Genomic DNA, 26266 nt, shown 5'->3' on the forward strand with positions numbered 1-26266 from the left:
CCGTGACTGGTCATTACCTGAGCCCTGTGGTGATCTCATTTTCACTTACCAGCAAGTGGCTTTACGACACAAAAATGGCCACCCAAGATTACTCAGAATGCTGTCTTTAAACCAGGCGCATAAAACATATTGTCTCAAAAAGTTTTGACTTCCACTCAGGGTGCATATAGACAGTTGATTGGTCGCCACTGAGTGCTCGTCCAAGAAGCAGGACCCCCGGGTGGGAGGCAAATGCGCCAATCTCTCGTCAGCCGAGGCATATAGTGAGCGCATGGGTCTTGGTCACGCGTCTTCAATGTGGCGGCCGATGAGTTGATTGGTCCCAGCGTGCTGTGGCATGTGACGAGCGGCGGCACATGTGATGGGTCACGCTTGAGGTGGTGGCGGCGACCTAACCCAAGTCAGCAGCATTTAATCAGATACAAGCAGCCCTTTGTTTGGAAGTGCTGGCCAGTCAGTTCAAGATCAGCGGACAAAAGCCATGTGCTTTGTGCTTTGCTTTGCTATGCTATGCTTAGCTTTTAAAGCTCATCGTCACATGTTAGCTTTTAGCCCGTAGAATGAGGTACATGCTAACATGCGTGCGTGTGTGTGGGTGTGTGTGTGTGTTAGAGAGCGCGAGAGAGAGAGCGAGTGCGCGTTGGTGTGTGTGTGTGTGTGTGCACGAGTGAGAAAATGAGGAATTTGCCGACGACATTGACATGGTAACACATAGACGCTGCAATCTAATTGGATGAAAAGTGAGAGGCAACCATGCGGGAATGAGCAAAGCGGCCCGATCAGCGTGCCAGGGCTCGCATCGCTCCGATTGGCTGCCGTGTTGGTAGCCCAACACCCCCCCCCCCCCCTCCCCGTGATTATGTCACACAACAGAACTTCTATAAGAAGAGCAGCGGCAGGCAATTGTCGTCTTCATCATCATCATCGTCATGTGGTGCGCTCGCCTGCAGTACGCGCTCAGGACGGTGGCGCGCTGCACCAACACTCTGCAGGTCAGTGTGTTTGTGATGACAACATGAATGAAAGAACTGAAAAAAAATTGTAGAAAACAAATGGTTGGAACTTGGGGTGTAGTATTGGACTTCAGCGATGATGGAAGACAAAAGCCGACTGGACTCGTCTTACATTTCTTCTGCCCCGGTAACAATAATCAGTTGGTCGATGGTAATCGATTTGATTTGAAATATGAGCTGACTAGAAGGGTCTGTTCTAACTTGATCGTGTTTCAAAAGTTGAGTCTTAGTACTTAGGAAATGTTGCCTTGAGTTTCAGTTGTGCTTTGGGGCTGTTAATGATCAGTCAGTCAGGGGAGATGAGATGGTTTGATCGACAGGAGTCGCCCTGTGATGTGCCGGCAGCAGCAGCAGCGGTGCGAAGTGGGCATCCTGCTGGACGTGGACGGTGTGCTGGTGCGCGGCGGCTCCGTCATCCCGGCGGCGCGGCGAGCCTTGCGGAAGCTGCTTGACCACCGCGGTGACTTCCTCCTGCCTGTCGTCTTCCTTACCAATGCCGCAAGTTGTCGACCTGAACACAAAGCGCAACAGCTGTCGTCGCTGCTTGATGTGCAGGTGGGTGACGTCTGAATGCGCGTGTGTTTTGGGTGGGTCGTGATTGGACCAAGGTTGTGACCTGTGTGTGCAGATTAGTCCAGATCAAGTGATTTTGTCGTACAGTCCTCTGCAAGCGTTAACGAGTTTCCACGACAAATGCGTGTTGGTGTCCGGACAAGGACCAATCACGGACATCGCGCACACGTATCCTTGCCTCGGTTGGACTGGGTGCCGCCCACGACTATCTCCCCGAACCAGCCCTTGACCACCGCGAGTCAGTTTGGGTTTCAAGAAGGTGGTGAGCATGGAGCAGCTCCGAGAACAGCACCCCCTGCTGGACATGGTCGACCACAGCCGGAAACCCAAAGCAGCCGTACGTCCGCCACCGCAATACACGACACTGAATTCACTTACGCGCCAACATCACGTCACGTATATCAAAGCTCAAGAATTTGTCACGTACAAAATGTACAAAAACAACATAGGCTTATGCAAAGTAAACACTCCATCTGTGAAGTCCATGTGTCAAGAAAAAAATTGACATGAATAAAATACGCACAGTAGTTGACGTATAAACTACACCGACAACGAGTATACTGTACAGGAATGTAGAAAGTATTAAATGTACTGTATTTACAAAGTGAAGGTAAATGTATTAACTTAATGTTTGAAGTAAAAAGTACATATTCGAAGATCAAAAGTTTCAACTTAAAAGTATCGAGTAGCCCTACATGTGCGACCAAAATATATAGTTCATATACATAGTGTCGTTTTTAATTTTTATTGTTTTTAGTAAATCATCAAATAGAATTATATGGCTGCAATCCGTCCTCCCCCCCCGACCCCCCCAAAAAAAATCTGGGACTCGGTCATGTGTTACATCACCTTTTTTTTTAACAACGTGAAGTAAACGTCGTTTCTTTTGTGTTGCAGTCAAACATTGCGCACACGTTTCCCCCAATTGAAGGTAAGAGCAACAATCCTTGGAGCCCATTCGTTACTGATTGTGGTTTCTTATATTGCTTTGGGTAATGTGGGTTTTCGGCAGCCGTGCTGCTGTTTGGCGAGCCGGTGCGTTGGGAGACCAATCTTCAGCTGCTCGTGGATGTGTTGCTGACCAATGGACGTCCGTCGGCTGCTTACGATTGGTCACCGGCCCAGCTGCCCGTGCTGGCCTGCAACATGGACTTGCTGTGGTTGGCCGAGGCCCCCTCGCCGCGGTAATAAAAAAAAATATATAATTGAACTCCTCAAAAATACCTTACCAAAAAATGACAGGATACAAACATGCATGTATCCTTGACGTCACCAAAGTAAACACCGGAGTGCCGTGCAGGGTGGTCGATTGGTCGTGTGCTATGCCATTTTTGGCCACCAGGGGACAGTGCCACGGGTTATTGATTTCTGCAAAATCATTCGAAACATTTCCAATGTAAATAATACATTGCAGACATAATGAACCCATACATGTGAATAAACAATGTTTACTTACTTAATTTTTCAACATATTGTTAAAATATAGTCCAAATGATATTTTTATTCATTTTTTTTTAATCGCGCATTTGCAAGTCAATATTGGCAAATGTGAGTTTTATGTGACGGCAAGAGTGCATGTGGCATGTATCTGTGCTTGTGTGGGTTGTCAGTTTTGGCCACGGCATGTTCCTGCTGTGCTTGGAGTCGGCGTACAAGAAGTTGACAGGACGAGAGCTGAGCTACTGGGCGCTGCTGGGGAAACCCAGCCTGCTCACCTACCGCTTCGCCGAGCATGCGCTCACGCGCCACAACGACCACCGTAAGGTTCAAACCATCTACGCCGTCGGGTAAGCACAACAGCGCGCCTCTATGGTGGCACTTGCATCCAATTTGAGCTTTGTACGCATTATTGTTGCCATGTTGTCACACACAGATAGTGTTATGTTCTGTGAAGATAATGTCAGTGACAGTTGTAACACTGGCAACACAAAATCTAAGGCTGTTCACATAATCTTAATATCGGATTGTAGTAACGTGCGAATTGTTATACTGTAACACAATTAAAACGACAGTGAAATAAGACACATGTATGTCATATCAAAGAAGTCAAAAAAAGGTGACAATTACACAATCATCCAAATGTTTTTCAGCGATAATCCGATGACAGACGTTTACGGCGCCAACCTTTATAATCGCTACCTGGCTCAGCAGCACCGTGCGCCCCCCGCCCGCGCCAGGCTGCTGTCCCAGGGAACGGACAATCAGCCGGCCGTGGCCTGGCCCTCTGATGAGCCGGCGTCTGCCACCGTGTGCTGTCAATCCATCCTGGTAGGTGGCAACGCAGCACATCACGTCACGCCATCAGAATCGAAGATTCCCATTTGCCCAGCCGGCTCAACTGTCAATTGAGTAGTGTGCTGCAAGGAGCCCATGGGCTTGAGCAGCGAGTATATTCACTTAAAGTTTGCAGTGGCAGTAATACGTCTCACTTTGAGTTGTCGCGGGGTGACAACGAGGCGCTCAAAAGCGGCCACGCAAGCGCCAAGGCCTGGGCCATACAAACTGGCTGTCAAGTCATATGTTGCATTGTTACAAAAGAAGAACGGGTTTGGAAGAAATCTTGTTCGCACTGACACAAAAGAATTAGAAAGGGAAAAAAAGAGGCCAACTCAGCAGCAGCTGAACATGGCCTGCATTGAAGCGCTTTTGTTGTTTGGTGATAGTGGAGAAGTGGGAAAAGACATGCTTTGACGCCTTCTGTCTCTGCTGCGGTCAGGTGTGCACAGGCGTGTACAAGCCAGCGTCGGCGCCCGCCCAGGAGAATGTCTTTCTGCATGGACATCGGGACATGAGTGCCGAAGCCAGCCTGCTGGAGCCCGCCTTCGTGCTGGAGAACGTGGAGGCCGCCGTCGACCTCGTGCTCCGCCGACACCTCTGATCCTGCCCACTATCGCTCACGACACAATCATGCCAAAGGACAATCTTGAGTCCTCCGTGGACAAACGGGCTCCCGTGGTTCCCCCCCCCCCCCCTCGTTATGCCAGCAAAAATGTCAAGTATACACAGGAAGGCTGCAGTAGAGACTGGAACTCTCAACCTCACAACACTGCAGCAGCCATTGTCCAATGGGTGCGCTCCTTTTGTTGACCGGGATTTTATGAAGAGGCTTATTTTGGGGTCACACCTGAAGTGTCATGTCTGCGGCAGGATTGGACACAGCATCAACATTTGCCAAATCGGACTTCTGACGTCACAAAATGACTTTGGATCGTAAATGATTCCCTGCCTTAATTCAGTAAACTAACATGTTCATGCGAAAGACTGTATTCAATATAATGTAAAACTATTGTTTACAAGCAAGTGTGGTATATATGCACATAGTATTTATTGGATATTAATTCTAATTCTCTAGTTGCTTGAAAGTGGACGATGTTCCAAGTGAGTTTAAAAAAAAAAAAAAACTTTCTATCTTCACCTTTAATTATTCAAGAAATAACTATCGTACAGGCAGTGTTTTCTTTCTTAGAAAAAGGGGGTTTTATTTATTTTTTATCGATATATTATTCTAATGCGCAACATGGTTCTCAAATTACCTATATGGCATTTCCTCATGTTTTATCTTCTTGGACAAAAAAAAAATCTATTGTTTGAAATTCACAATATTCAATCGCTCTTTTGATTGACGTCTATTTTCCAATAAACTAATATCATCACTCAAGGTATGCGCCATTCAACTTGTTTTTGATCATCACAACTCTTTTGGGGGAAAAAAAGAAAACTTTTGTATCGCCTTCTGCTGATTCTCAAATATATCCTTTTCCATCTTTGTTACGGACACCGACTGCTAAGCGGGTCAGCCTCACAGCACAAAGTTGTGGGTTTGAATCCAGCCGGCTTCCTCTTTGGAGTTTGCACGTTTCTCCTGTGCTTGCATGTTTTTTTTCCTGGTGAGAATGATTCTGTGCCAATACTGTATATCGGTGGTGACCAGTTCAGGGTGGACCCCACCTCTTGTATGACAAGAGGACAACCTCAGGCAACCCATCACTAGCAGAAATGGGTGTCATTTATGGATGAGTGTTTCTAAATATATGGACTGTGTTGCAGATTTTGGTTGTTATTACAGTCGTTACTCTATTTTTTTCATACATTGCTATTGCTCTCTCTCAATATATTAGTTGTGTTTGTATTGTGTTTTAAAGTGTGTGAAAATACCTCACCAAATGTTTTGAGTGTCCAAAATGCAACAAAAGAATATGTATGTTATTAAATAGGGACCCCATATGGGTATTCTTTTATTTGAGGATGTGTTTTTTTATTTTTAAACTTGGGCCACCAACACCCACTTTTTTGTGGAAAACACTGAATGGTGGCGTTTCACCGCATATTCTGGAATTTTGAGGGTGTAAAAAATAAAATATCTCCATTCTTTTTCTCAATACAGTTATAACAGGCGTTCGGGTTGGACCCTGTCCCTATTCAACGTGGATTGCGAGGGTCCACTATATTTCACTTGTTGGGGGGAGGGGGTAAGAACCACGATGGAGGGGACATTGTTGTTTTTCTTCATTTGCGGGAAAAAATAACTCTATCTTCACCTTTAATTTTAAAATGTCTGCGAGAGAAATGAAAGCCGTCTTGCAAAACAGGCGCGTCTTCGACCTGCTAGACATGGCGGCTGCGGCGTGACAGAGACGACCCGGAAGCGTGGCAGTGCGCGCGCTTGCGCAGTCGCTCTTTTCTCTCCCCTGTAAAGATGTCTGAGCTGGCGGGGAGGGAGCGGAGCGGAGGACCCCGAATAGAGAGGCAGAGCCCACGACTCGAAGCCGTTCAAAGAGTCCAGGTAAGGCAAAACGGCGCGCTGGAGCCGCTCCGACTCCACAAGAGCGCGTCGAAACCTTCCGGCTTTGAAATGAGCCGCAGCAAGGGCTCGCGCGTTCGCCCAGTGGGCAGTAAGGGTTCGAAACAGTGCGCAGGACGCGCAAAGCTGTGGCAGGGGCGTGTCCGCCATCTTGTCTGAGTACGAGTGGCGCCCAAACGGCAGCGGTTCCCGACGGACAAGATGGCAGCCGGCCCAATTCATGCCGCCATGCCCGAGCTGCGCGCGTCTCGCTCGGCGGGCGGAGAATCTAGTTTCCGGACGGGCGGGCGGCCCGCGCCTTTTGTCGTCCTCCCCGCCTTTCGTCGTTCGCCTGTTTGGCTCGCTTCCCTCCTGCTCGTCGTTTTCCTCCTCCTCCTTGTTTGGCAATAGGCGCCGCACTGCGCATGCGTGTAACCATGGCGCTCCTTTCTGTGGCCGGGCAAGGAAAACAACAATTGAGCGAACCTCTTCGCTCGGCCTTTGCAATTCGCGCGGTCGTCGGTCGTGGCTGTACATTTTCGTTGCGATGGTTCTGACCCGTTCTGACCGAGCGTTCGGATATGTTGCTGCTGCTGTTAGTGCAGTTGCCGCCACCCGAAGCTCAGCTGGCGGCTAATGGCGGTTTTCTCTTTCGCCTTGACCCGTCTTGTCATGCACATCGTCCTTTCGATATGAACGCGAGGCAACAAAAGTCCAATGTGCACTCCTCCACGTACCCCAGTATCATAACACACACACACACGTACACTCGTGTTTAAATCAAAACAAAATCAAAATAAAAGCGTACCTGATGTGTGCACAGCCTGCAGTCTACAGCGGACCGTTCCTTTTCGTGTTCAGGCCCGCAACTACCAAAGATGACTTATATCGATTTAATGAACGAATCGAATTTTTCAATTTCTAAAACCGGAGACATTTGAAATGTTAAATGCAAAAACACATATTATGCTTCAGTTCCTGGTTTGATCCGTACAAATGTCAGAAAAATGTTGATCATTGTTCGTCTTGGTTACACAGTCAGGCTTCAAGAAGCCAAAACCACAAGTGTAAAACGCAAACACAAAATATGCATACCTAGATGAACAAAACGTATGCAAAGTGGGAGGGGTGTAACACAAACTGATGAAAATCGTTTTTGATTCAACCGAATGGGTACTTTTGTCCCGTCCTTGAATTATATTGCACTCCCATTAGTCGAGATATGTATCAACTCGTAATTATGAGAGCGTAGCGCCAGGTAGAAATCAGTTTTTGGCTGATCATTTGCTGTTCCTTTGAATTAAATTAACTAGAATAGTTTGGGCTTTGGAACCCTTTTACATGTTGTCACATAGTAATAAACATGACAAAAGTGATACAGTATCTGTACCAAGCCCAATCGTAGTCCCACTGACTCGAACTGAATCAAATCATTCCACTTACCACGTACGATTCTTGATTTGTCTTATAACCTGTGTGTGTGTGTGTGTATATATATACATATATATATATAATATACCGGGAAAAAAATTGATAGATTAATCAGTTAATAGGAAGCAACTCTAAAATTGGAACTGTGATCGGTATTGACTGATCTTACTCGTGTTTGATCGGATTCGGCGGGACAAAACCGGAAGAGCCATACTACAAATAAGTCGGCTCATTCATATCACAAGGCACCACTGTATGTTAAGTTATGAATAAGGATCAAACCCTCATTGTTTTGTTTTTCTCTGCCATCAGGATCAGTTTGATGGTGTTGTCTTTGTTGTGGGATCAGGTCGATCAATGTGCTTGTGACGAGCAGCCGAGATGTCCAATGAGAGCCAGGCATCGCTGAAGGGGGAGGCGGCCATGGTGCATTCACCCAGCGCCTCTGCTACTTCACATGGCCCGCCTCTCTCGCCTTCCACCGCCAAACCGCCTGAACTGCCAGGTGCCCCCCCGTCTGTCGCCTGTCTCGCTCTCTCCATCTCGCATCTCTTTATCGCTACCTGCCTCCATCACCAGTATGTCTGTCTGTCTCACTTGCCTTTCCCACTATCAGTGTCTTTTCATCAGCTGTCTGCCTGTCTCACTCTCAGCTGTCTTTTTGCGTGTCTCGACTGTTCGTCTTTCATAATTCTGTCTCTTACTGTCAGCCACAGAGACACAGTCTCTTTGTGTTAGCCGTTTGGCCTCCCTGTACAAGTGTCTCACCCGTCTGCCACCCGTGCCCTCGCAGATGAGCTGATCCAGGCGGGGTGGTCCAAGTGTTGGTCTCGGCGGGAGAACCGTCCTTACTACTTCAACAGGTTTACCAACCAGAGCCTGTGGGAGGTGCCAGTGTTGGGCCAGCATGACGTCATTGTGAGTGGCCGAGGCGCAGCTCATCAACCTGAGCCAGCGGCAAATAGTGGATGTTCCGAGCTTTAAAAAAAAAAGTTGTTCAATGCGCGCGCCTCAACATACGTGTGTTTATATCTCTGTCTGTCTGTGTGCAGTCGGATCCTTTAGGCCTGAATGCCGCTCCAGCAGAGGGCGCCGACGGTAACCTTGGCAACGGCCAGAGGAAGAGGCGGAGCTCTGAGGAGCAGGTGGCCGGCCCCAACAGCCTGAAACGGGCGAAGGTAAGCATGGTGCTTTTGTCCCCGCCACGCATCAGCACAACGGGTGTCCTCTTATGGCACGCGTGTCTCATTCAGGCTGAGCCCACCACACCCATCTCACCCAGCACACCCGGCGCCAAACCCTGGAGCGCTCCCCCTGATGACAAACAAGGTGCAGGGGTCGTGGCGCCGACTACTCCTACCACACCAAGTCCCGCCCCCGCACCCTACAGGCCGGCCATGTAAGTCAAAATGTCGGACGGGATGCCGTAGGGGCCGTAAAGTGGTGCTCCTCAAACCTTTGACACTGGGTACCACCCCAAAAAGTATTTGTCTTGTACTCCAAGCACCACTCAAACAATTGCGTATGTCAATGTTCCACGCATAGATGCATGCGTGGTGGTTGATATTTATTTATGTTTATTTTGTGATGATTTTACAGCGTCTACTGGGATCTGGACATCCAGACCAATGCCGTCATCAGAGAACACCCTCCCGCCAAGCACCTGCCCCCCCACCCCGAGATTGAGTTGCAGAGAGCTCAGCTGGTCACCAAACTCAGGCAACACTACCATGAGCTCTGTCACCAGAGAGAAGGTACGCACAATCACAAACTGCCCTGGCGTTGCTTTGGCCTTTTAGTGGCATGCGCTGCTGTGAGATGACGCCTCTTGTGCCCACGCGTGTGTGTTTGTGTATGCGCACGTCGGCGGCAGGCATCGACCCCCCTCGGGAGTCGTTCAACCGCTGGCTGCTTGAGAGGAAGGTCCTGGACAAAGGTTTGGACCCCATGTTGCCCAGCGACTGCGAACCCGTCATCTCGCCGTCCATGTTCAGAGAGGTCATGAACGACATCCCAATCAGGTTGCTCCGCGTTGGCCCAACGACGACGACCATCCTCGACAAATGTCCAAAATGACCCCCGGGGGGCCTTTGTGTTGTGCGGCAGGCTGTCTCGCATCAAATACAAGGAGGAGGCCCGCAAGCTTCTCTTCAAGTACGCCGAAGCGGCCAAGAAGATGATCGACTCCAGGCGCGTGACACTTCTTCCGTCCAGGAGTTGCCGCACTCGCACGCTAACGCGCGACCCCTTTCCACCACAGGAACGCCAGCCCGGAGAGCAGGAAGGTGGTTAAGTGGAACGCCGAAGACACCATGAGCTGGTTACGTAGGGACCACTCGGCCAGCAAGGAGGACTACATGGTATGCACTTTTTTGCTCTTTATCCCTCTCTTTCTGTCTTTCCTTTTCAAAGTCTTTCTCACCTTTCTCTCTTTTTTTCCCTTTATCCTTTTTTTCACCTCTCCTCACTCTCTGACTCTCGTCCTATTTATAAGATCGGAAAACCTTCATTTGTCTCACAATGGAGAAATTCCCAATTTACAGCAGCAAAATGATGAGAGGGAGAAAGTAGAAGACAAAAAGTGTATAAATAAATATAAATATAATCATATTAAAAATGGGTGGGTGGGGGTGAGTGCAGGTTTTCAGGACCGTCTATTCAATGGCCTGACAGCAGTCGGCAGGAACGAGAAACGTTCTCTTTTTTCTCTCTCTCTCTCACGATTTCTCCTTTTCTCTTTTCTCACTCTGCTGTCCTATCCCCCCCCCCCCCCACACTCTCTTCTCTATGATCGCTGTTGTTGGGCTGAAACGGAATCAAAATTTTCCCACATCCATATTATTATGAGTGGGTGTTATTTTGACACATTTTTGTACCAATCTAAAGTCTTCAAAATGGCCTGCGCTCTTTGACAATGACATTTGGGGGAGATCTACTGAAAAGTGACTATTTTGGAGGCGCAAGGATTCTGCCCAACGCCATCGATTTTCTGTTTTCTTTTTTCTGCCCTGGTGTTTGTCCCTCTCTGTTGCTCACACACTCACAATCTAGAATGAGCTTCTGTGTTTGTGACAAATGTTGGTTCAACTAGTAACTCCGCCACTGCCCAACACCGCGTGTACGCACACCCGTATGCACTTGTTGATGAGTGGCGCGGCCTCGTTGGCACAGGACCGTCTGGAGCACCTCCGCCAGCAGTGCGGTCCTCACGTGACGGCCGTGGCCAAAGACTCAGTGGAAGGAATCTGCTCCAAGATCTACCAGCTGTCGTCTGAATACTGCAGACGCCTTCAACACACGCACCTCAGCCTACTGCAAGACCCACCCACAGGTGCACGCACACCCACACCCATTCTTCACTAAAAGTTCGGTTCGGTTCTGTTTTTTTAATTCAGTTTTATGCAAACAAATTCAAATCTTTTCCATATATCCATATAGACTTTTCACATGCAGTTTTCAAGTAAATTCAGGTTTTCAATGTGCAAATTCAGTTGTGATTTGCTTTGTTTTGACTGACGCCTTCATAAAATTTATCTCACCAACAAATTTCACTTATATAATAAAATCCCCTCCACACATACAAGGCTATGGTATAGATTTTCGTATCATAAATAATCAGACCAGTGTTCCTTTTGTACGATTGCTGTCAATGTTTAGAAGACATCAAGGTGAAACCCATTTGGCCAATTTTTTGTTGGGCTGGTCTGGCCCTAGTTGGACGAAATGTCAGGGTTATAATATCATGTATGTAATATGAATATAATCCGTTGTGTATTAAGATGCGTCCTCGTCTTCCTCGTCCCCGTCGCCGTCTTCGTCCCGCCTGGTGTACTGTTACCCGTTGCGTTTGGCGCGGCCGTCGCCCCCGCTCCCACGCGTGGAACTCCACTTCGAGAACGACGTGGCCTGTCTGCGATTCCGAGGGGAGATGGTCAAAGTCAACAGGGGACACTTCAGCAAGCTGGTCAGTTCTCAAGGACACTTGAGTAAAAGTACCAAAACAACTACACGTCCTGATGTCACTCCCTTCTTCAGTAAAAGTACACAAGGTACCCACTTGGCACACTTGCACCAAGAGGTGCAACCTTTAATGGATCCATTGACAATTAATCTAATATCAAATTAATTGGCAACTTTTTTGATATTCAATTAATTGTTTGGAGACATTATCACACTTAAACTTGCCCAAATCCTGCAATTTCAGGCTGCCCCCAGTAAATGGTTTCCAATTTTAGTCATGCTTCATGAAAGCAGAGTTATCAGTGTGTATTTTCAAAAATAGGATACTGACAAACTTCTGCTACCTTAGAAAATAATCAGCATTGTCAAATTTCTGACCGATGTTATGGACCAAACCATCAACGATTTATGTTAATAAGAAGAAATAATGTCCTGCTTTGGAATGATGGTATGGAAATATTTTTTCATCCGATTCCTTGATTAATCGATTACAGTTAGTTGCATCACTAACATTGTATGGTGTGTGTATTTTTGTGTGTGTGTGTGTAGGAGCTGCTGTACAGATACAGCTGCATCGATGACTCTCGCTTCGAGAAATTCCTGTCGAGGGTTTGGTGCCTGCTCAAGCGATATCAGGTCAGCTGATGTCCTGCCCACCAGTCAGACTCTGTTCTGACAACTGATCGGATGACGCCTTCGTGCGTGCGCAGGTGATGTTCGGCAGCAGTGCCAACGAGGGTACGGGACTGCAGGGGGCGCTGCCGGTGTCTGTTTTTGAGGCTTTGAATCGGCAATTTGGTGTTTCCTTCGAGTGTTTTGCATCGCCGCTCAATTGCTACTACAAGCAGTTCTGCTCCGCCTTCCCCGACACCGACTGCTACTTTGGCTCCCGAGGGTGAGATGCACACGCGTACCCGTCCGCCTGCGTGGTTGCGTGACGACATATGTGTAGTAACTGTGTGCGCGTTTGCAGGCCCTTCCTGTCCTTCTGTCCTGTCAGCGGCTCGTTTGAAGCCAACCCGCCGTTCTGCGAAGAGCTGATGGACGCCATGGTGACGCACTTTGAGGTGACTTTGATTTGATTTGAGGCAACGGCTGCGTGAGGCCAGAAATGACCAAATTCTGCCATGTACCGTATTTCCTTGAGAATAACGCGCATTAGTATATTACATGCGCCCTGAAGGCCAAATGCTAAAAACATAGCATGTTGTTTTACTTGTGCTTGCGCAAGTCAATACCCTGTGGAAGTATGGGAAGAAAATGTTTTTAGCATTTAGCCTGCCTTTTATCAGTGTGTTGTCCACCCAGGACCTTCTGGAGCAGTCCAGCGAGCCGCTGTCCTTCATTGTCTTCATCCCCGAATGGCGAGACCCCGTAACGCCGGCCCTTGGCCGCATGGAAGGAAGTCGCTTCCTGCGTCATCAGATGAGCGTACCCGCCTACGAACACGAGTACCGATCCGGAAGTCAGCACATCTGCAAGAGGTACCAAACGCAAGCAAACACTTTTCTTCTACTACAATCGTTTGAGACATCCCTACACGTTTTTCTGATGGGGGGGGGGGGGTATATCGCCAATAGCAGAGCTGGTATAGAAAATAAGTGTTAAAATCATTCATGTCAAAACTGTCGCAACATTTCCTTTGGAGGGCATGAAGGTTCATCTGAATTTTGTGTGCATGTGTGCGTGTATAGGGAGGAGATGTACTACCGGGCGGTCCACGGCACAGCAGTGCTTTTTCTCCAGAATGCGGCGGGCTTCGCCAAATGGGCTCCCACGCCAGAGCGGTTGGCTGAACTCACGGCGTCTTACCGGCCCTCGCGCTCCGCCCCTGCCGCCGGTGCTCCCCCGTTGGCCTCCCCCGGCCCCGCCCACCCGCCTCCGCCTGACCGAGACTCCTCTGCTCTCAACAAGAGCGCCGACAGGATGACCGGTGCGCATGTCTCGCCCGGAAGCCATGACAAGAACAACAACGGTGGCGGAAGTCCGCAGGACAAGATAGCCACTGGGTAAAGGAGCAAGTGGAGCATGTGCGGTCCCTCGTGCTGATTCTCAGCAATAATGGCTTGTGATGTCACGCCGGGCCGCTTGGGGATTGGTCGACAAGGCAGCTATCGTTTTCTTTTTTACTTTTCTTTTTTGGACTTGAGTCAACGGGCCAATTTGATTTTGAAACCCCCTTTTGCACACCCACAGATGTAAAGTTGAACACATCTCCCAAATTGTCACCAATATCATAAAGAGAGAATCCGCCACGGCTACGTGCAACGTTTCACTCTTGCAATTCAAATACCCTGCTCTCCCATTGCGCAACTTTGTGGTCGGCGTGAAAGAGGCCACACGGTGACATGGTTGCTGACGTAGAATTGTTTGCTTATTTTGACATTTTCCAATGAATCGACTGCCTGCCTGAGGTTGGCATGGCAACAGCAAGCCAGGCTCAATTCAAAATAAACCAGCGCTGGACATTATGTCGCACAAAATGCCAGCGACGATACACACTGCGGTGGGTCGAGGAAGCACTTGATTGGGCGCCTGCTCACCCTGTAAATGATGTACAGTCAAGGTGAAACTCAATGGATGCTTTTTAGTCATCATCGTTTCTGTATCATAATGTTTACAATAGTTTGTTCCAAACTAAACCAAAGTGTTATTAAGAAGAAAAAAAAGTCTATATATTGTAAATGTACAAAGTGTGTGTGTGCACGCACGCATGCATGCGTGCGTGCCCAGAAGTCAGTCCAGCAAGTTTTGTTTCTTTTGTTTGTGGTGAAGCCTCACGTAGCAGCTGTGCTTGCATGAAACGTTTTCTTTTCACTAGGACAAGCTGAGCATCATGCAAAACCGTCATTCTGTTGAGTTGCTCTCTGTCGCGTCCCCTTTCTGATTGTCCTTGCTTTTTGGGGGGGGTGGGACACTAACTGCAATCTTAAATATTTACTTTGGATTATTATTTTTATTATTTTGCTTTTGATTTTTTTGTTGTTGCTCAAATCGGACTACAGACTTTTTCCACTTGTAAAAAAAAAAAGAGAAAATTTCTCCAATGACGTCCATATTTTTTACGTTTTCACAAAAAAAACCCGGGAAAAGTTGCATGTGACCATTTGTTGTGAGCTTTTAACCATTTTGTGATTGTTTTGTTTTCCTCTTTTTTCTTTTCTAACTGACGCCAATCAGCGACTTGTTTTTCTTTTTATTGGCCCTGCCTGGCTGAGCGCAAAAAATGACATGCGACATTGTAAATACAAAACTTTGGACTGGAGAATGTATATAAATGCGCTACAGATAAAATGCAGTTTGATTCTCAGTAAAGTTATATTCCATCCTTTGTCACGTGTGCTCCTTTCAGCCATCAAATCACTTTCACTTTTGAATCAAATGAATGAACATGAATTTGTTGCGCTCAAGTTATTTATGCCAACTATTTTGGAGGGACGGAGGGTTTCATTTTCTTTTATCTTTCTGGCTTCACAGGGATTTGGTGTGGTTACGCAAATACTGCGTGACTTTTTCCCCCCGTTTTGGTGAGTTCTGTTACGACTTCATGCATGCTGTCGTGTAAAATCATCAGAAAACCCGATGAGCTGAATTGCTAACAAAAGCACCCGTCTTTGTCTTGTAACCACCGGAAGCGAACAATACATGACGGCTGCCAACTTGACTAAAGCGGAAGTGGGCTGTTACATCCAATCCGGGAACTAAAAGTAACAAGTGACTTACTGCACAGAGAAATCAATGCCAATTTACGGTCTGCGGTCGCTGTGTGCCTTCAAATTGGGTGTAAAACGACACCCGGTCGAAGCTGCTTTTAATTTTTGTTGTTTTAATAGCTTTTAACTTGTTAGCCTAGCCCCCAAGTTAGCTGAAAGGGTTTTGCGATGGAAGACAAACAAACAAAGCGAACACAGCCGGACGGAAGCCAACAGCCGACGGTAAGGAGGATAAATACACTGAACTAAGACGTGCATGCGCGCGTTTGACGACTACAGTTTGCGAGTAACGAGTGCCGTCCTGTTTGTGTTTCGTGTCAGAATCCGTGGAACTTGATGATCAAACACAGGCACGTCCACAGGAGAGGACGACGCTCACACATGGCCGTCAGGTAAGGACAGCAACACAAACAGAAAAAGAAAGCTGCCTTTGCAATTTTGCACACTTACAGAGAGGAAGTGATGCTGAACATGTCGGGATGCCCCCCTTTCACATTTGAACCAGTTCGTTCCGATTCCTGGTAGCTGCGAATCGGTACAGGCACTCAACCGTACCATTTTTTAAGTACTCGCGTGTGTGCTTATGGTAATAAGCGTGAATTTATTTTGTAATAAAATAAAGTTTTCAGTTAACATTTTTAATTCTAAACTTCGACAAATACCAAAACATCATGAATTTAAAACGGCCGCACGAACAGTTTGAACCCAGCCTAGACTCGGCCAAAGCAAATAAATAAATACATAAAATTGACCATTGGAAGAAGACATGACCAGGAACAAAATATGCAAATTGAGATACTCATAGTCTAATTCTACACTTTGATTTCCTTTAAAATATGTAATACAGGAAAGTACCTCAGAAATGTACAAAGTAACAGTAATTTTAATGTTGCCTAGTTGGGGAAAATATATTGACCGAAAACCTATAGGAGGTTTTCAAAGGCCACTGGAAAGTCAATTCCAATGGCGGGAAAGGACATTATCCAATAGTTGATGTGTGTGTGTGTGTGCGCGCGCGTATATGTGTAGTTACACAGACCCGCAGGTGTCCATGGACCTCCTGAGGGCGGTTCTTCAGCCGAGCTTCAATGATGACATCATGGCCGTGTTCAGGAAATACCACATGGTATGGTGTGCGTATGTGTGTGTGCGTGTCCGCGCGTCTCTGACGGAGTTGTGTTGTCATCGGTGCAGTTTTTTGAGAAGGCGGCACACAACGTGAAGGAGAACGTCGGAGACGAGGTGCACACGGATCAGCTCATCAAGGACGCCTGCAGGAATGTCCTGGAACATGTAAGAGTGTAATGTGTGTATGTGTGTCTTGCTTTGTGAGCGTGCGAGTATGTGTGTCTGATTGTCTGAGTGTGATTGCGTTTGTGTGTCATCCTTTGTGTTTGTGTGTCCGCGAGTGTTCTGTGAAACTGAGGCACAGTGTGTGTGTGTGTGTGTGTGAAATTGTCATGGTTACCACCACAGGCCAAAGTTTTGTTTCCCGAAAGTGACGTGAAGAAGCCAAGTTCCGAGGTGACCATCAAGGTAAGATAGATGAACTGGGACCATCTTTGCCAAGTCATCTTGAAGTCTGATTTTTGCTTGCCTGTTCTGGTGTGTTGTGCCTACAGCGTTCTCGAGGTTCTGAAGAAAACTGCAGCCAAAGAGGAAGTCCAGTCCCAAAAAAGGTACGTTCCGAGGCATATTTTGCATCTTCAGCCACTCGACCCCCGCAGCACTGGATGATTTTCCGGCGTGATGGGAGATGTCACAGAATTTCAATCAAAATTCACATCTGGACTTGGACTCGGTCACACCAGAACCTATATTTTGTTGTTAGAAGCCATTCAGAAGTTGTTTTGATTTGTTGTCCTTCTGCTGAACCGGATGGCGCTTCATCTTGAGGTCGCCAACCGATGGCCGCACATTTTCCCACAGAATGTTAGCTCAAGAGCAATATTCATGTAGCCGTCCAGGTCCTGGTTGTGTAAAGCAGACCTAGCCTGTCGCACTCAATCACCAGCACCATGTTTGACTGTCATGAGGGAAGACATTAGGGCAATTGTTGTTAGAGGAGAAGATGCAGAAGTGAGATTTTGAATAAAAAGGAAGACATGCTGTGGCCACCCCTAACGGGATGAGCCCAAAGGGGGAAAAGGAGGTGTGTGCAATTGTCTATTGTTTGAGAAATTCACACCCCAAGTAACTATGCTTTTAAAAAAAGAATAAATAAAAACTTGAGAAGAGGGCAAATCCTTTGTCATGGCACTGCACTCGACCCGCCAAATAGTCATGTGGTTGCGTCGCGACCTCACGTGTGCTGTTGTGTGTTTTTTCATGTCGCGTGTGTGTGTGTGTGTTTTAGTCACACAGATACTGATGTTGGAATTTTCCGCGTGTCTCTCGGTGTGTGTGCGCGTTGTTGCCGTCCTCAGAGAAAGAACCGCGTGAGCGGCGCCGTGGCGTCTGACCGATCTTTGAACGTCTCCGCTCAGTGAGTATCGCAGCACATGAGGATGATCTTGATGAAGACTAAACGGACATAGTGAAAAGTTTTTTTTTTTAATGTGTGTGTTGTCAGCGTGAAGGTGAAGTGTGAAGCCGTCAAAAAGGAAGGACCCAAGGTGACATGCTAACACATATTTGCTTTGAGCTGTTACGCTGGGGAAGACTATTTTTGTTGAGTTAGGTCTGACAGCCGTTTTAATGCATTTTCGGGTGCGGAATACAAAATGGATCCAGTTTTTGAGTTATCGGAGCAATTATAATTTCTAATCGGCATAAAAATTTACAAAAGACATTTCTTTCCCTAAATGGCTCCCCGCTGTTACCATTCTCACCATCATTACGAATACCGGTAACGATTGTGTTGTTTGTGACATGTAGTGGGAGCCGTCCAGATTGAATGAAAGCAGCACGTTTGTTTTGGGCTCCAGAGCTAACAAGTAAGGTAGCACCCCTCCCCACATCTATGACCAGAATTAAATAGTGTTTTAAAAGCCAAAAGGTAAGGTTTTAAAAAGCCTTCATTTTATTGTCACAGGGCCTTGGGGATGGGCGGGACCAGAGGGCGAATTTATATCAAACATGCTGACCTCTTTAAGGTAAACACACACACACACACACACACACAAAGCCTGGATGCCAGTGTTGGGATGTGCGTGTTTGTTGTAACACGTTGCGCGTGTGCTTGTCAGTACGCGGCGGACACAAAGGACAAGCAGTGGCTGGCCGAGCATCATCACATGAGGGCGACGGGCGGAAAGATGGTGAGGCCCAACGACAGCGGCTACCACCGCGGTGACCACAAACACTGACTGTGCGCGCGTGTACTTGATCGCTCAGGCCTACCTGCTAATCGAGGAGGATGTCCAGGATCTGGCGCGCGGCGACGATTACAAGTGAGTGGCAGCGTCATGCTCTGTCGTCACTGTAATGTGGACACGCCTCATGCCGAGTGTGTGCACAGGGACTCCCCGGACGTGAAGATGGACGAGATGAAGCCGTTCTCTGTTCCTCTGTGGATGGTGGAGAAGATGCAGAGGGCCATGGAGGCGCAAAGGGACACAGAACTCTGAAGGTCCTCCAAGTGTATTAAAAACAAAACAAAAAAAAAGACTAAATGGCAAGAAGTTGTGCTTCTCAAAGGGTGGGGCTTGGGCTCCCTCTTGTGGTATGTAAAAGAATGCAATGAATCCACTCCAGCCCGTTCCCCTCCGAAAAGCCCCCAAATCAGTTCGTTTTTTTTTTTTTCCTACGCTCAACACTGCTGTTGTGGCTAATATATTTGCACGCCACAAAATGTGCAGGCAAACCACAAATACGCCTAGTGTATTGTCCTGCCTTCCTTGCTTCAATTGGCTGTTGGCAAAAGCAGCTCCATAGGGCACTGGCGCCCCCTACTGATGTTGTCCTTCCACTCCAAGAACATGATTTGATGATGCGTGGGGTGGGGGTCTTAAGCACACTCGTGTATTTAAAAAAAAAAAAAATTGTGACGTCAAATAACAGGCCTGTCAAAAGAGGGCTACGGGGCTCCTTGAGAAACGATTTCCCCAAATGGCGTCACCTTGACAGATCAGCTCGTATTTGCATGGAAACGACAAACCGCATCATATCTAACATCATCATGCTTCTCAAAAGAAATGATTGTGAAGTTACCAAAAGGACATCTTTATTTGACTTTGCAACACAAATGGCGATTATTTACAAGACGAGGTGGAAGTGACATCACGATGGAAGGCTGGACGGGGTCACTCGATGCCTTCCTGTTTGTCTTTGATGGCTACCCGGAAGCGTTCCTCCAGCAGGGAGAGCTCGCTGATTAGATCAGTGATGGCGTTGGTGAAGGCTTCCTGCCACACAGAAGCATCAGGCAAGCCGTTCAATGGTTATTGAGTACGGTGTGCAACTTTATTTGCCCCTGGTGGCTGAAGGTAGACATCTTAAGTTGCCGCATCACGGAATGTTTTATACCAGGATGACTGTTGAACGGTGAGCAACTGAGTAGCACAAGTGCCTCACAGAGGAGGGGTTGCGAGTTTGAATCCAGCTCCGGCCTTTGTGTGGAGTTTGCCTGTTCTCCCTGTGCCTGTGTGGGGTTTCTCCAGATACTCCGGTTTTCTCCCACAGTCCCAAAAAACATGCATAGTCGGTTGATTAAACACTCTAAATTGTCCCTAGGTGTGATTGGAAGAGCGCATGAGTGTTTCTTTTCTTTTTGTGCCCCCTACGATTAGGTAGCAACCAGTTCAGATGAAGCAGAGTAATTTTTGCGTAGTACTGAGATGGACCTAAGAGTACATTTACAATCGCGTTTTTAAGTGTGCATGTTGCACTCCTCCCAAGCTTCTTGGCACAAGCGATGGTGACATTTTCACCGTAGAGCCCGAAAACAACGCGTCGAAATTAATGCATTCCATTTTGGCCCACTTAATAACGACGTCTTAGTTACTTTACGTCCCGTCATGCAAGTTACATTCTACGTGGTACATTAGACGACGGCGAGTGTGCGCCCGTTCCCGTTCCAGCAGGCGTGTGGGTTGGTGCATTTTGCATATTACTTGTGGACTGTAGTCAGGCGTTGTCTGCACCCTGATGACGATCTTGTGCTCCAGGGGATGAGGAACTTTGTATCCGGCGAAGAGAACCTGAGGATCCTTTAGCAGCTGCCTGGCTCGCGAAAGAACAAAAGCGAGTGAGCGTCATTCCCACTGAGGTCATCGTTAAAACAACAACAAATGGAATCGGAGTTGTTACGACACTTGAATGTGGTGATTTGCCGTGAGGTTTTTGTCTATGATCACTAAGGCGTACCACCGGGTGCTCCACGGCGCGACGTCGCTCGGTTAGTAAGTTAGCGGGCTTCTTACGCTCGTATGATGTTGCCCAGCGTGTGGTCCTCCTTGTTGAGCGTGAATAGACATGAGTTGGGTACTTTAGTGTCCTTGGTGATGGTTATCTTCTTCTCGCCCTCGAACAACAAGAACGACTCGAATGCGGGAGGCGCGTTCATCTTTACGTCTGACAAGCTGGTGAGCCGAGCCGGCGGAAGTACGACTTTTCCGCCAATTGACGCTTCCGTCTGCGTAGCACCCCTCGATGGATTGGAGCGCAACTTCAGAAAACGGGGAAACCAACACCCTATCTTTTAATTAAGAAATACGGACGAGTACAGCATGACGGAGCATAGAAGGACAACATAGAAAATACGCTTGTCACTTTGTAGTAAAAAGTGACAAGCGCACACCATGAATGTTTTTGTTGCTTTGGGGTTTTCTTGGTACAGTAATTTGGAGATTGGAAATAATGCCATAGTTGTTTTTACAATTAAAGTGGGACGACTGACAGGAAATTTTTGACTTGTGTATCTGAAATAGGACACAGACGTTGTCCTTATTTGCAATGGGAGCCATTTTTCACTGAAAGATATGACATTTTTGACAATATCTCATATTTTTTGTCAGCGTGTTTTCTATCCTGTTTTTGCTCAACTCAGCTCCCATGTAAATGTTTTACAGCACCGTTGGAGGTACAGTCTCTCATTTAAATACTATATATTCTAAGAATAAAGTTGTGAATTCTTCCTTTTGGCATTCGACTCAGCATGACTTAGATTTGTTCTTCGTTTTACTGTTTGGTGCGTTCTACCGTCTTTATTACCGATTTGTTTTACTGTTTATTGTATATGTTAAATTGCTCCATGTACAGCACTTTGTATGCAGCGATGGCTGTTTGAAAGTGCTCTATAAATACAGTTGACTTGACTTGACTTTTGAAGATGATGTTATTCAAGGTTCGGTTTCATGTACTTCGGGTGTTTCTTGTCCAATCGCAACGTCCGCCCCTTGAAGCAGGCGCTGACATTGGCTAGCAAAAAAAAAGAGACGTCTGGGTTTGAAACTCGGCCGCCGATTGGCTCAGCGCGTCAATTGTCGTCCGTTTAAATCGGGAGCGGCACTGTGTTGGGCAAGTGGCAGCCTTACGTATTTTTTCGCTTTTCTTTCGCCTTTTGGCTTGACGCAAGTTCATCGACAGACGCCACGGTGAGTTCGACAAACTAAGCAAGCGCCGGATTGGAGTCACAGCATGTGAACCATGATGTTGAACGCAAACAAACTAGGCGCTAGCTTGACTCGCTTAGCTGAGTTAGCTAACGACAAACGTTTCTTGAAGCCAACACAATCCTCGACGTGAAGTCGTCCCACTCGTTCGAAGGTTGAGGAGCGACGCGTTGATCTGGGCGTTTGTGTACTCCGATTCGCGGGGCTAACGTTTCCAAATCGCCTGTCATGATGACCTTCAAGAAGACTTCGCCAAATTCAATGTTTTAACATTTCAAAGTGGGACTTGAAGTTTGGCCTTTAATCTTAGGCTTTCTCCTTTGACCTATAAAATACGATTTCATTCTCGAGGTGCCACACTTAATCCATTTCATTCAGTACTTGATTGGATTGATCAAGGAATTCATTGGAGGAATTAAACTAATTTGATGAAGTCGTTTTGAACCCCTAACTTCAAATCCTCCGGTTTCATCCCCTCAGCAGTCTGTCGTCCTCCATGAAAGCAGATTGGCCATCTTTGGGCGATTTTTCCAAATAAGCCTTGGAAAACAATCAGCTGATTTTCACACTTATGTTCCAGACCAAGCCAGTCATTGAGCCATTACATTTTCTACACTATTACTTTGAAATCATGTCCTGTTTTTCAAAAAATTACGGGAAGCGATTTTTTAAAAATCCGATTCATTGGAAAATAATCAACAGTCATAGTCACTTATTCAAATAAGTGTTAGTTGAACCTCTAGATTTGCTATTACATTTCCACATTTCAAGTTGGGCTTTTAGAAAGTTGCCTTGTCCAAGCCACATGCTGGATTTTTGTTTATGTGCAGCTCAGAGCTGACCGATGGCCTCTCAGAACTTGGACCCGGCTGCCTCAGCTGGAGGCGCTGCTGCCGCCATGAAGGGCAACGAAGCTGGTGGCAACACTACCAAAGGATCGGTCACCAAACGGTGTGTACGGCGGTGTAATTGTTCATCTTGTCTAATTTGTGCCATTATTGGCTCCAGCTAATGAAAGCATGAACATGAGTCATTGGCAGTCCATTGTGTGAGGAATGACTTTTCAAAAATGCACTCCTGATTAAAAGATAAACATGATGTTGATTCTGTTTTGCAGGCTCCAACAGGAGCTGATGACGTTGATGGTGAGTGCACTTTTCATGTCATGCTTTATTGCAGTTTAACCACCACACCACACGAGGCAGTGTGGAACAGATGTCATATGTGCGCCATTGCGTTCAACAATCGCTGTCGCCTTTGATCGCATTGGTGAACAATGTTTGTTCATACAATTTGTAATTAAAAAAAAAAAAAGAAGCTCATAGCAATTTCATAAGTTACTTTTTATTGAAAAAAAAAATACAAAAACAATTAGGGCTCAACCGATTACTTGTCTGATATTAACTCTGCTCACATCAGCCTTTGTTTGCCTTTTTTGTAATGTAACATAAAACCAAGATAACGACATTCAAACATTTCACCTTCCTCCATAAAATTGACCATTGTTTTTTGCAGATTTTTCTCCACGTTGTTGACAGGGATAGTGTTATCAATCAAATGCTCGGAAAATACAATTGATCAGCTTTTTTAAAGTGACTCATTTTAATTTTTTGTCTGTACCTGATTCTAATTACAATACATTAGCCGGTGATTAAACTTGAAGTGGTTTGCTTGTTTGCGTGCAGATGGCGGGGGACAAGGGAATCTCGGCCTTCCCCGAGTCTGACAACCTCTTCAAATGGGTGGGAACCATTGACGGCGCCCGCGACACGGTAGGGTTTGGCGAGCAGCCGCCGGCGTGGGCGCTCAAACAAATGGCTGACGGCTGTGATGCCGCAGGTGTATGAGGGTCTGCGCTACAAGCTGTCGCTCGACTTCCCAGCCGGATACCCGTACCAGGCGCCGCGCGTGCGCTTCCTGTCGCCGTGTTTCCATCCTAATGTGGATGAGCAAGGCTTCATCTGCCTGGACATCCTCAAGGACAAGTGGTCGGCGCTGCTGGATGTGCGTGCCGTCCTGCTGTCAATCCAAAGCCTGTTGGGAGGTAACGCTCGCTTGGCCCGGCCTCCGTGCCCGCTTCTTGTTGCGCGCTCACCCGCATCCTCTTGGCTTTTCCTTCCAGAGCCCAACAATGAGAGTCCGCTTAACGCCGCAGCCGCTGCGCTATGGCCAAATCAAGAAGGTGGGTTGCACAAACAAGGGGGCGTTGTATTTGCTCAACTTTATTTTTTTTTGCGAGACGCAAGGGTGAAGGGAATTTCACATCTAACAGCCCCCATCCTCTGCTTTCAGCTTACAAAGCTCATCTGCACTCAACGTTCCACTTGTGAACCTGCTCCACTTTTTTTTTTTTAAATCTGTGCGTGTTTTTGTGTTTGTAAAGTATTTTTGTTGTATGTCTGTTTGCCTTTCATTCAATCAATAAAGTTTTTAATTTAACACATTGCTTGTCTTTTCAACATTTCTCTTTTTGGAGGACACACGAAATTCACTTTTGTGTGATTGGAACAGTAAAATACCAAATTTGTTCCTTTATTCCAACTCTTTTTGGTGACATTGGTCTTGAAGGGGGGGGAATTGTCATCACGTCCTTAGTATTGGCGTCTGATATCTTGCTGGATTTTTCACCATTTGCTCTCTTCCATTTGTCAAAGGCGGCCTTCCCACGCTGGCCCACCGGATAACGCACCAAAAACAACGTAGCGGAAATGACACACTTTACCTCGCAAGAGGTGGAGCGTGGCCCCCCCACATGCCCCTCTCCAACTTCTAATAACCCAATTAAACTATTTGCAGTTCCTTAGTAGACAATAATTGCACAATTTGAATTATGAAAACCAAAATTTAGCATTTCATCATTCTACCTGTTACAAAAATTGTATGGATAAATGCACCCAATTTTTTCTGCGGGAGAGCACATAATCTTTCATTCAAATAAGTGACATTGGATCATTTCGGGCGTAACATCAGCTGATGTCTCACGGCACATTGGTTGGGAAAAAATTGGCCCACGTCACATTCTAACCACAGCTCTGTTGTCCTGACGCACAATTTCAACCTAGGGCGCACCAGAGGTTACGATAGTGTGAAGATTCCAAAGCCTGTTCGATCAAAACAACCGTCAATTTGAAAATTGACAGCTATGACCAGGCGCAGCCGAGGCCCGAGCGTGTCGATGGCCGGCAGCAGACGGATGACTCCTCGACGGACGCCTCTTCCAGGCCTTCTTCTGCCTCGTCCGTGATTTCGCCGCACGTCGGCTGCGTGGCCTCCACTGACCAGAATGCTACAGGAACCTAACGGGAACACGTCGCCTTTCCATCAGAGGAAACGTGAGCCGGAATGTTTGTGCGTGCATCCGTGAGCGTGTGTTCACCTTGAGCTGCATGTCGCTCATCATCGCTTCCAGGCTATTAAGGTGTTCCTGAAGACCCGAGCCCTGGTAGAGGTCGTCCACGTCGGAGGCCAACCAAGGTGTCCGAACCGAGGCGGCCCTCGTGGCCACGCCCACCACGCCGTCCAGACAGCCTGAAGGAAGCAACAGGTGACGTCATTATCGGTCCACCAATCACCCCGGGTGGGCAGGCTGTGCCGACCTGTGTTGATCAATGAGCGGCGGTCCTTTTGCTGGCCCAGTGGGAAGCGCACAATCAGGTCGCTAAACCTGCGCAAGTCCCGCAGGAAGTTCTCCATGGCGGACAGGAAGTGGACCCACACGCGCTCCAGCTCTCGTCGCTCTGCTGAAGAGTCAGGACCCGCCGGGCCCGAGTTGCAGTTGGACAGGAGATGCGTGAGATGGCAGGACAGGCCTCCACCCAAAAAACAAAACAAAAAACTTGGGGCATCAGTCAAAGTCAAGCATTCAAATATGAGTGCTTAAGTCAGGGCGTGTGAGAGCGTCATGTGCGAGCAACTGAATGAATTAGAGTGAGAGGGGGGTCGTTTGAGAGCAGGATATGTCTGAGTAAGTGAGTAAGTTACTTGGCAAGGGAGAGGTACAAGCGAGAGTGAGTTAGTACATGCGAGAGGGTATGTGTGCGTGTCACCGTTGGCGACGTTTGTGGCGAGCGCCCTGACGTGTGCAATCTCCCGCCTTAGGAAGGCGCAGTCGGCTGAGCTTCCCAGTGACACCGCCAACTGCTGGAAACACGAAGTGAGGCGCACCAACGTCTGGAAACAGGAAGTGACCCGCGCCAGCCTCTCCTGGGCGCGCTCGCCACCATCGTGCCGCTCGCTCATGAT

General features: G+C 47.4%; 6 protein-coding genes across 9 annotated transcripts; 4 read left to right on the forward strand and 2 right to left on the reverse strand.

Annotated features, from left to right (window-relative positions):
• The first annotated feature begins 929 nt into the window (after positions 1 to 929).
• On the forward strand, positions 930 to 5932 carry LOC147201680 (haloacid dehalogenase-like hydrolase domain-containing 5). 2 transcript variants are annotated; one of them, XM_086117176.1, is made up of 9 exons: positions 930 to 998; positions 1365 to 1568; positions 1642 to 1754; positions 1830 to 1923; positions 2484 to 2517; positions 2599 to 2770; positions 3197 to 3373; positions 3677 to 3854; positions 4303 to 5932. In XM_086117176.1, exons 1-9 carry the CDS (start codon positions 930 to 932, stop codon positions 4462 to 4464), a joined length of 1203 nt encoding a protein of 400 aa, XP_085973302.1. In that variant the 3' UTR covers positions 4465 to 5932. The 2 variants fall into 2 exon arrangements, with proteins under 2 accessions (XP_085973302.1, XP_085973304.1); XM_086117178.1 differs by having other exon boundaries at positions 930 to 992; positions 1359 to 1568.
• A 331-nt stretch (positions 5933 to 6263) lies between these two features.
• On the forward strand, positions 6264 to 15088 carry pcif1 (phosphorylated CTD interacting factor 1). Of its 3 annotated transcripts, XM_086117175.1 has the most exons (16): positions 6281 to 6369; positions 8110 to 8302; positions 8591 to 8715; positions 8850 to 8975; positions 9051 to 9196; positions 9397 to 9551; positions 9671 to 9818; positions 9904 to 9987; positions 10058 to 10157; positions 10969 to 11128; positions 11577 to 11761; positions 12307 to 12393; positions 12468 to 12652; positions 12731 to 12824; positions 13066 to 13241; positions 13452 to 15088. In XM_086117175.1, exons 2-16 carry the CDS (start codon positions 8179 to 8181, stop codon positions 13768 to 13770), a joined length of 2214 nt encoding a protein of 737 aa, XP_085973301.1. In that variant the 5' UTR covers positions 6281 to 6369; positions 8110 to 8178; the 3' UTR covers positions 13771 to 15088. The 3 variants fall into 3 exon arrangements, with proteins under 3 accessions (XP_085973300.1, XP_085973301.1, XP_085973299.1); XM_086117174.1 differs by having other exon boundaries at positions 6264 to 6369; positions 8147 to 8302; positions 8850 to 9196; XM_086117173.1 differs by having other exon boundaries at positions 8850 to 9196.
• A 335-nt stretch (positions 15089 to 15423) lies between these two features.
• On the forward strand, positions 15424 to 21556 carry LOC147201682 (deoxynucleotidyltransferase terminal-interacting protein 1-like). The gene is made up of 13 exons (XM_086117179.1): positions 15424 to 15692; positions 15792 to 15862; positions 16500 to 16596; positions 16665 to 16763; positions 16947 to 17006; positions 17093 to 17149; positions 17897 to 17955; positions 18043 to 18085; positions 18348 to 18406; positions 18505 to 18565; positions 18659 to 18730; positions 18807 to 18862; positions 18931 to 21556. Exons 1-13 carry the CDS (start codon positions 15639 to 15641, stop codon positions 19037 to 19039), a joined length of 897 nt encoding a protein of 298 aa, XP_085973305.1. The 5' UTR covers positions 15424 to 15638; the 3' UTR covers positions 19040 to 21556.
• On the reverse strand, positions 19619 to 20976 carry polr2j (RNA polymerase II subunit J). Its single transcript, XM_086117180.1, has 3 exons — positions 20834 to 20976; positions 20525 to 20633; positions 19619 to 19816 (listed from the first exon to the last, which is right to left on the reverse strand). The coding sequence occupies exons 1-3, from the start codon at positions 20974 to 20976 to the stop codon at positions 19715 to 19717; spliced, it is 354 nt and encodes a 117-aa protein (XP_085973306.1). The 3' UTR covers positions 19619 to 19714.
• A 300-nt stretch (positions 21557 to 21856) lies between the features above and the next one.
• LOC147201684 (ubiquitin-conjugating enzyme E2 C-like) lies at positions 21857 to 24463 on the forward strand. Its single transcript, XM_086117757.1, has 7 exons — positions 21857 to 22006; positions 22855 to 22975; positions 23142 to 23169; positions 23710 to 23796; positions 23864 to 24068; positions 24147 to 24206; positions 24317 to 24463. The coding sequence occupies exons 2-7, from the start codon at positions 22869 to 22871 to the stop codon at positions 24352 to 24354; spliced, it is 525 nt and encodes a 174-aa protein (XP_085973883.1). The 5' UTR covers positions 21857 to 22006; positions 22855 to 22868; the 3' UTR covers positions 24355 to 24463.
• LOC147201685 (regulator of G protein signaling 9-binding protein) lies at positions 24457 to 26266 on the reverse strand. Its single transcript, XM_086117755.1, has 4 exons — positions 26071 to 26266; positions 25621 to 25833; positions 25401 to 25552; positions 24457 to 25320 (listed from the first exon to the last, which is right to left on the reverse strand). Exons 1-4 carry the CDS (start codon positions 26261 to 26263, stop codon positions 25165 to 25167), a joined length of 714 nt encoding a protein of 237 aa, XP_085973881.1. The 5' UTR covers positions 26264 to 26266; the 3' UTR covers positions 24457 to 25164.

Source organism: Hippocampus guttulatus, chromosome 8, assembly GCF_054856545.1.
Source record: "Hippocampus guttulatus isolate MCC_2025c chromosome 8, RoL_Hgut_1.0, whole genome shotgun sequence".
Classification (NCBI taxonomy): domain Eukaryota; kingdom Metazoa; phylum Chordata; class Actinopteri; order Syngnathiformes; family Syngnathidae; genus Hippocampus; species Hippocampus guttulatus.

Excerpts from the sequence above, each read along its gene's own strand:
- LOC147201680 (XM_086117176.1), top strand. The coding sequence starts at position 930 with ATGTGGTGCGCTCGCCTGCAGTACGCGCTCAGGACGGTGGCGCGCTGC. Across the intron at positions 2,518-2,598 it reads CACGTTTCCCCCAATTGAAG|CCGTGCTGCTGTTTGGCGAG; the intron begins GTAAGAGCAACA and ends GGTTTTCGGCAG. Across the intron at positions 3,855-4,302 it reads TGTGCTGTCAATCCATCCTG|GTGTGCACAGGCGTGTACAA; the intron begins GTAGGTGGCAAC and ends TGCTGCGGTCAG.
- LOC147201685 (XM_086117755.1), bottom strand. The coding sequence starts at position 26,263 with ATGAGCGAGCGGCACGATGGTGGCGAGCGCGCCCAGGAGAGGCTGGCG. Across the intron at positions 25,834-26,070 it reads CGCCACAAACGTCGCCAACG|GCCTGTCCTGCCATCTCACG; the intron begins GTGACACGCACA and ends TTTTGGGTGGAG. Across the intron at positions 25,321-25,400 it reads TGAGCGACATGCAGCTCAAG|GTTCCTGTAGCATTCTGGTC; the intron begins GTGAACACACGC and ends TGTTCCCGTTAG.
- pcif1 (XM_086117174.1), top strand. The coding sequence starts at position 8,179 with ATGTCCAATGAGAGCCAGGCATCGCTGAAGGGGGAGGCGGCCATGGTG. Across the intron at positions 8,303-8,590 it reads CAAACCGCCTGAACTGCCAG|ATGAGCTGATCCAGGCGGGG; the intron begins GTGCCCCCCCGT and ends GTGCCCTCGCAG. Across the intron at positions 11,129-11,576 it reads ACTGCAAGACCCACCCACAG|ATGCGTCCTCGTCTTCCTCG; the intron begins GTGCACGCACAC and ends TTGTGTATTAAG.
- LOC147201684 (XM_086117757.1), top strand. The coding sequence starts at position 22,869 with ATGGCCTCTCAGAACTTGGACCCGGCTGCCTCAGCTGGAGGCGCTGCT. Across the intron at positions 24,069-24,146 it reads AATCCAAAGCCTGTTGGGAG|AGCCCAACAATGAGAGTCCG; the intron begins GTAACGCTCGCT and ends TTTTCCTTCCAG. Across the intron at positions 24,207-24,316 it reads GCTATGGCCAAATCAAGAAG|CTTACAAAGCTCATCTGCAC; the intron begins GTGGGTTGCACA and ends CTCTGCTTTCAG.
- polr2j (XM_086117180.1), bottom strand. The coding sequence starts at position 20,976 with ATGAACGCGCCTCCCGCATTCGAGTCGTTCTTGTTGTTCGAGGGCGAG. Across the intron at positions 20,634-20,833 it reads CTGGGCAACATCATACGAGC|GCAGCTGCTAAAGGATCCTC; the intron begins GTAAGAAGCCCG and ends TTCGCGAGCCAG. Across the intron at positions 19,817-20,524 it reads CGCCTGACTACAGTCCACAA|GAAGCCTTCACCAACGCCAT; the intron begins GTAATATGCAAA and ends TCTGTGTGGCAG.
- LOC147201682 (XM_086117179.1), top strand. The coding sequence starts at position 15,639 with ATGGAAGACAAACAAACAAAGCGAACACAGCCGGACGGAAGCCAACAG. Across the intron at positions 16,597-16,664 it reads TGTTCAGGAAATACCACATG|TTTTTTGAGAAGGCGGCACA; the intron begins GTATGGTGTGCG and ends TCATCGGTGCAG. Across the intron at positions 17,007-17,092 it reads GTTCCGAGGTGACCATCAAG|CGTTCTCGAGGTTCTGAAGA; the intron begins GTAAGATAGATG and ends TTGTGCCTACAG.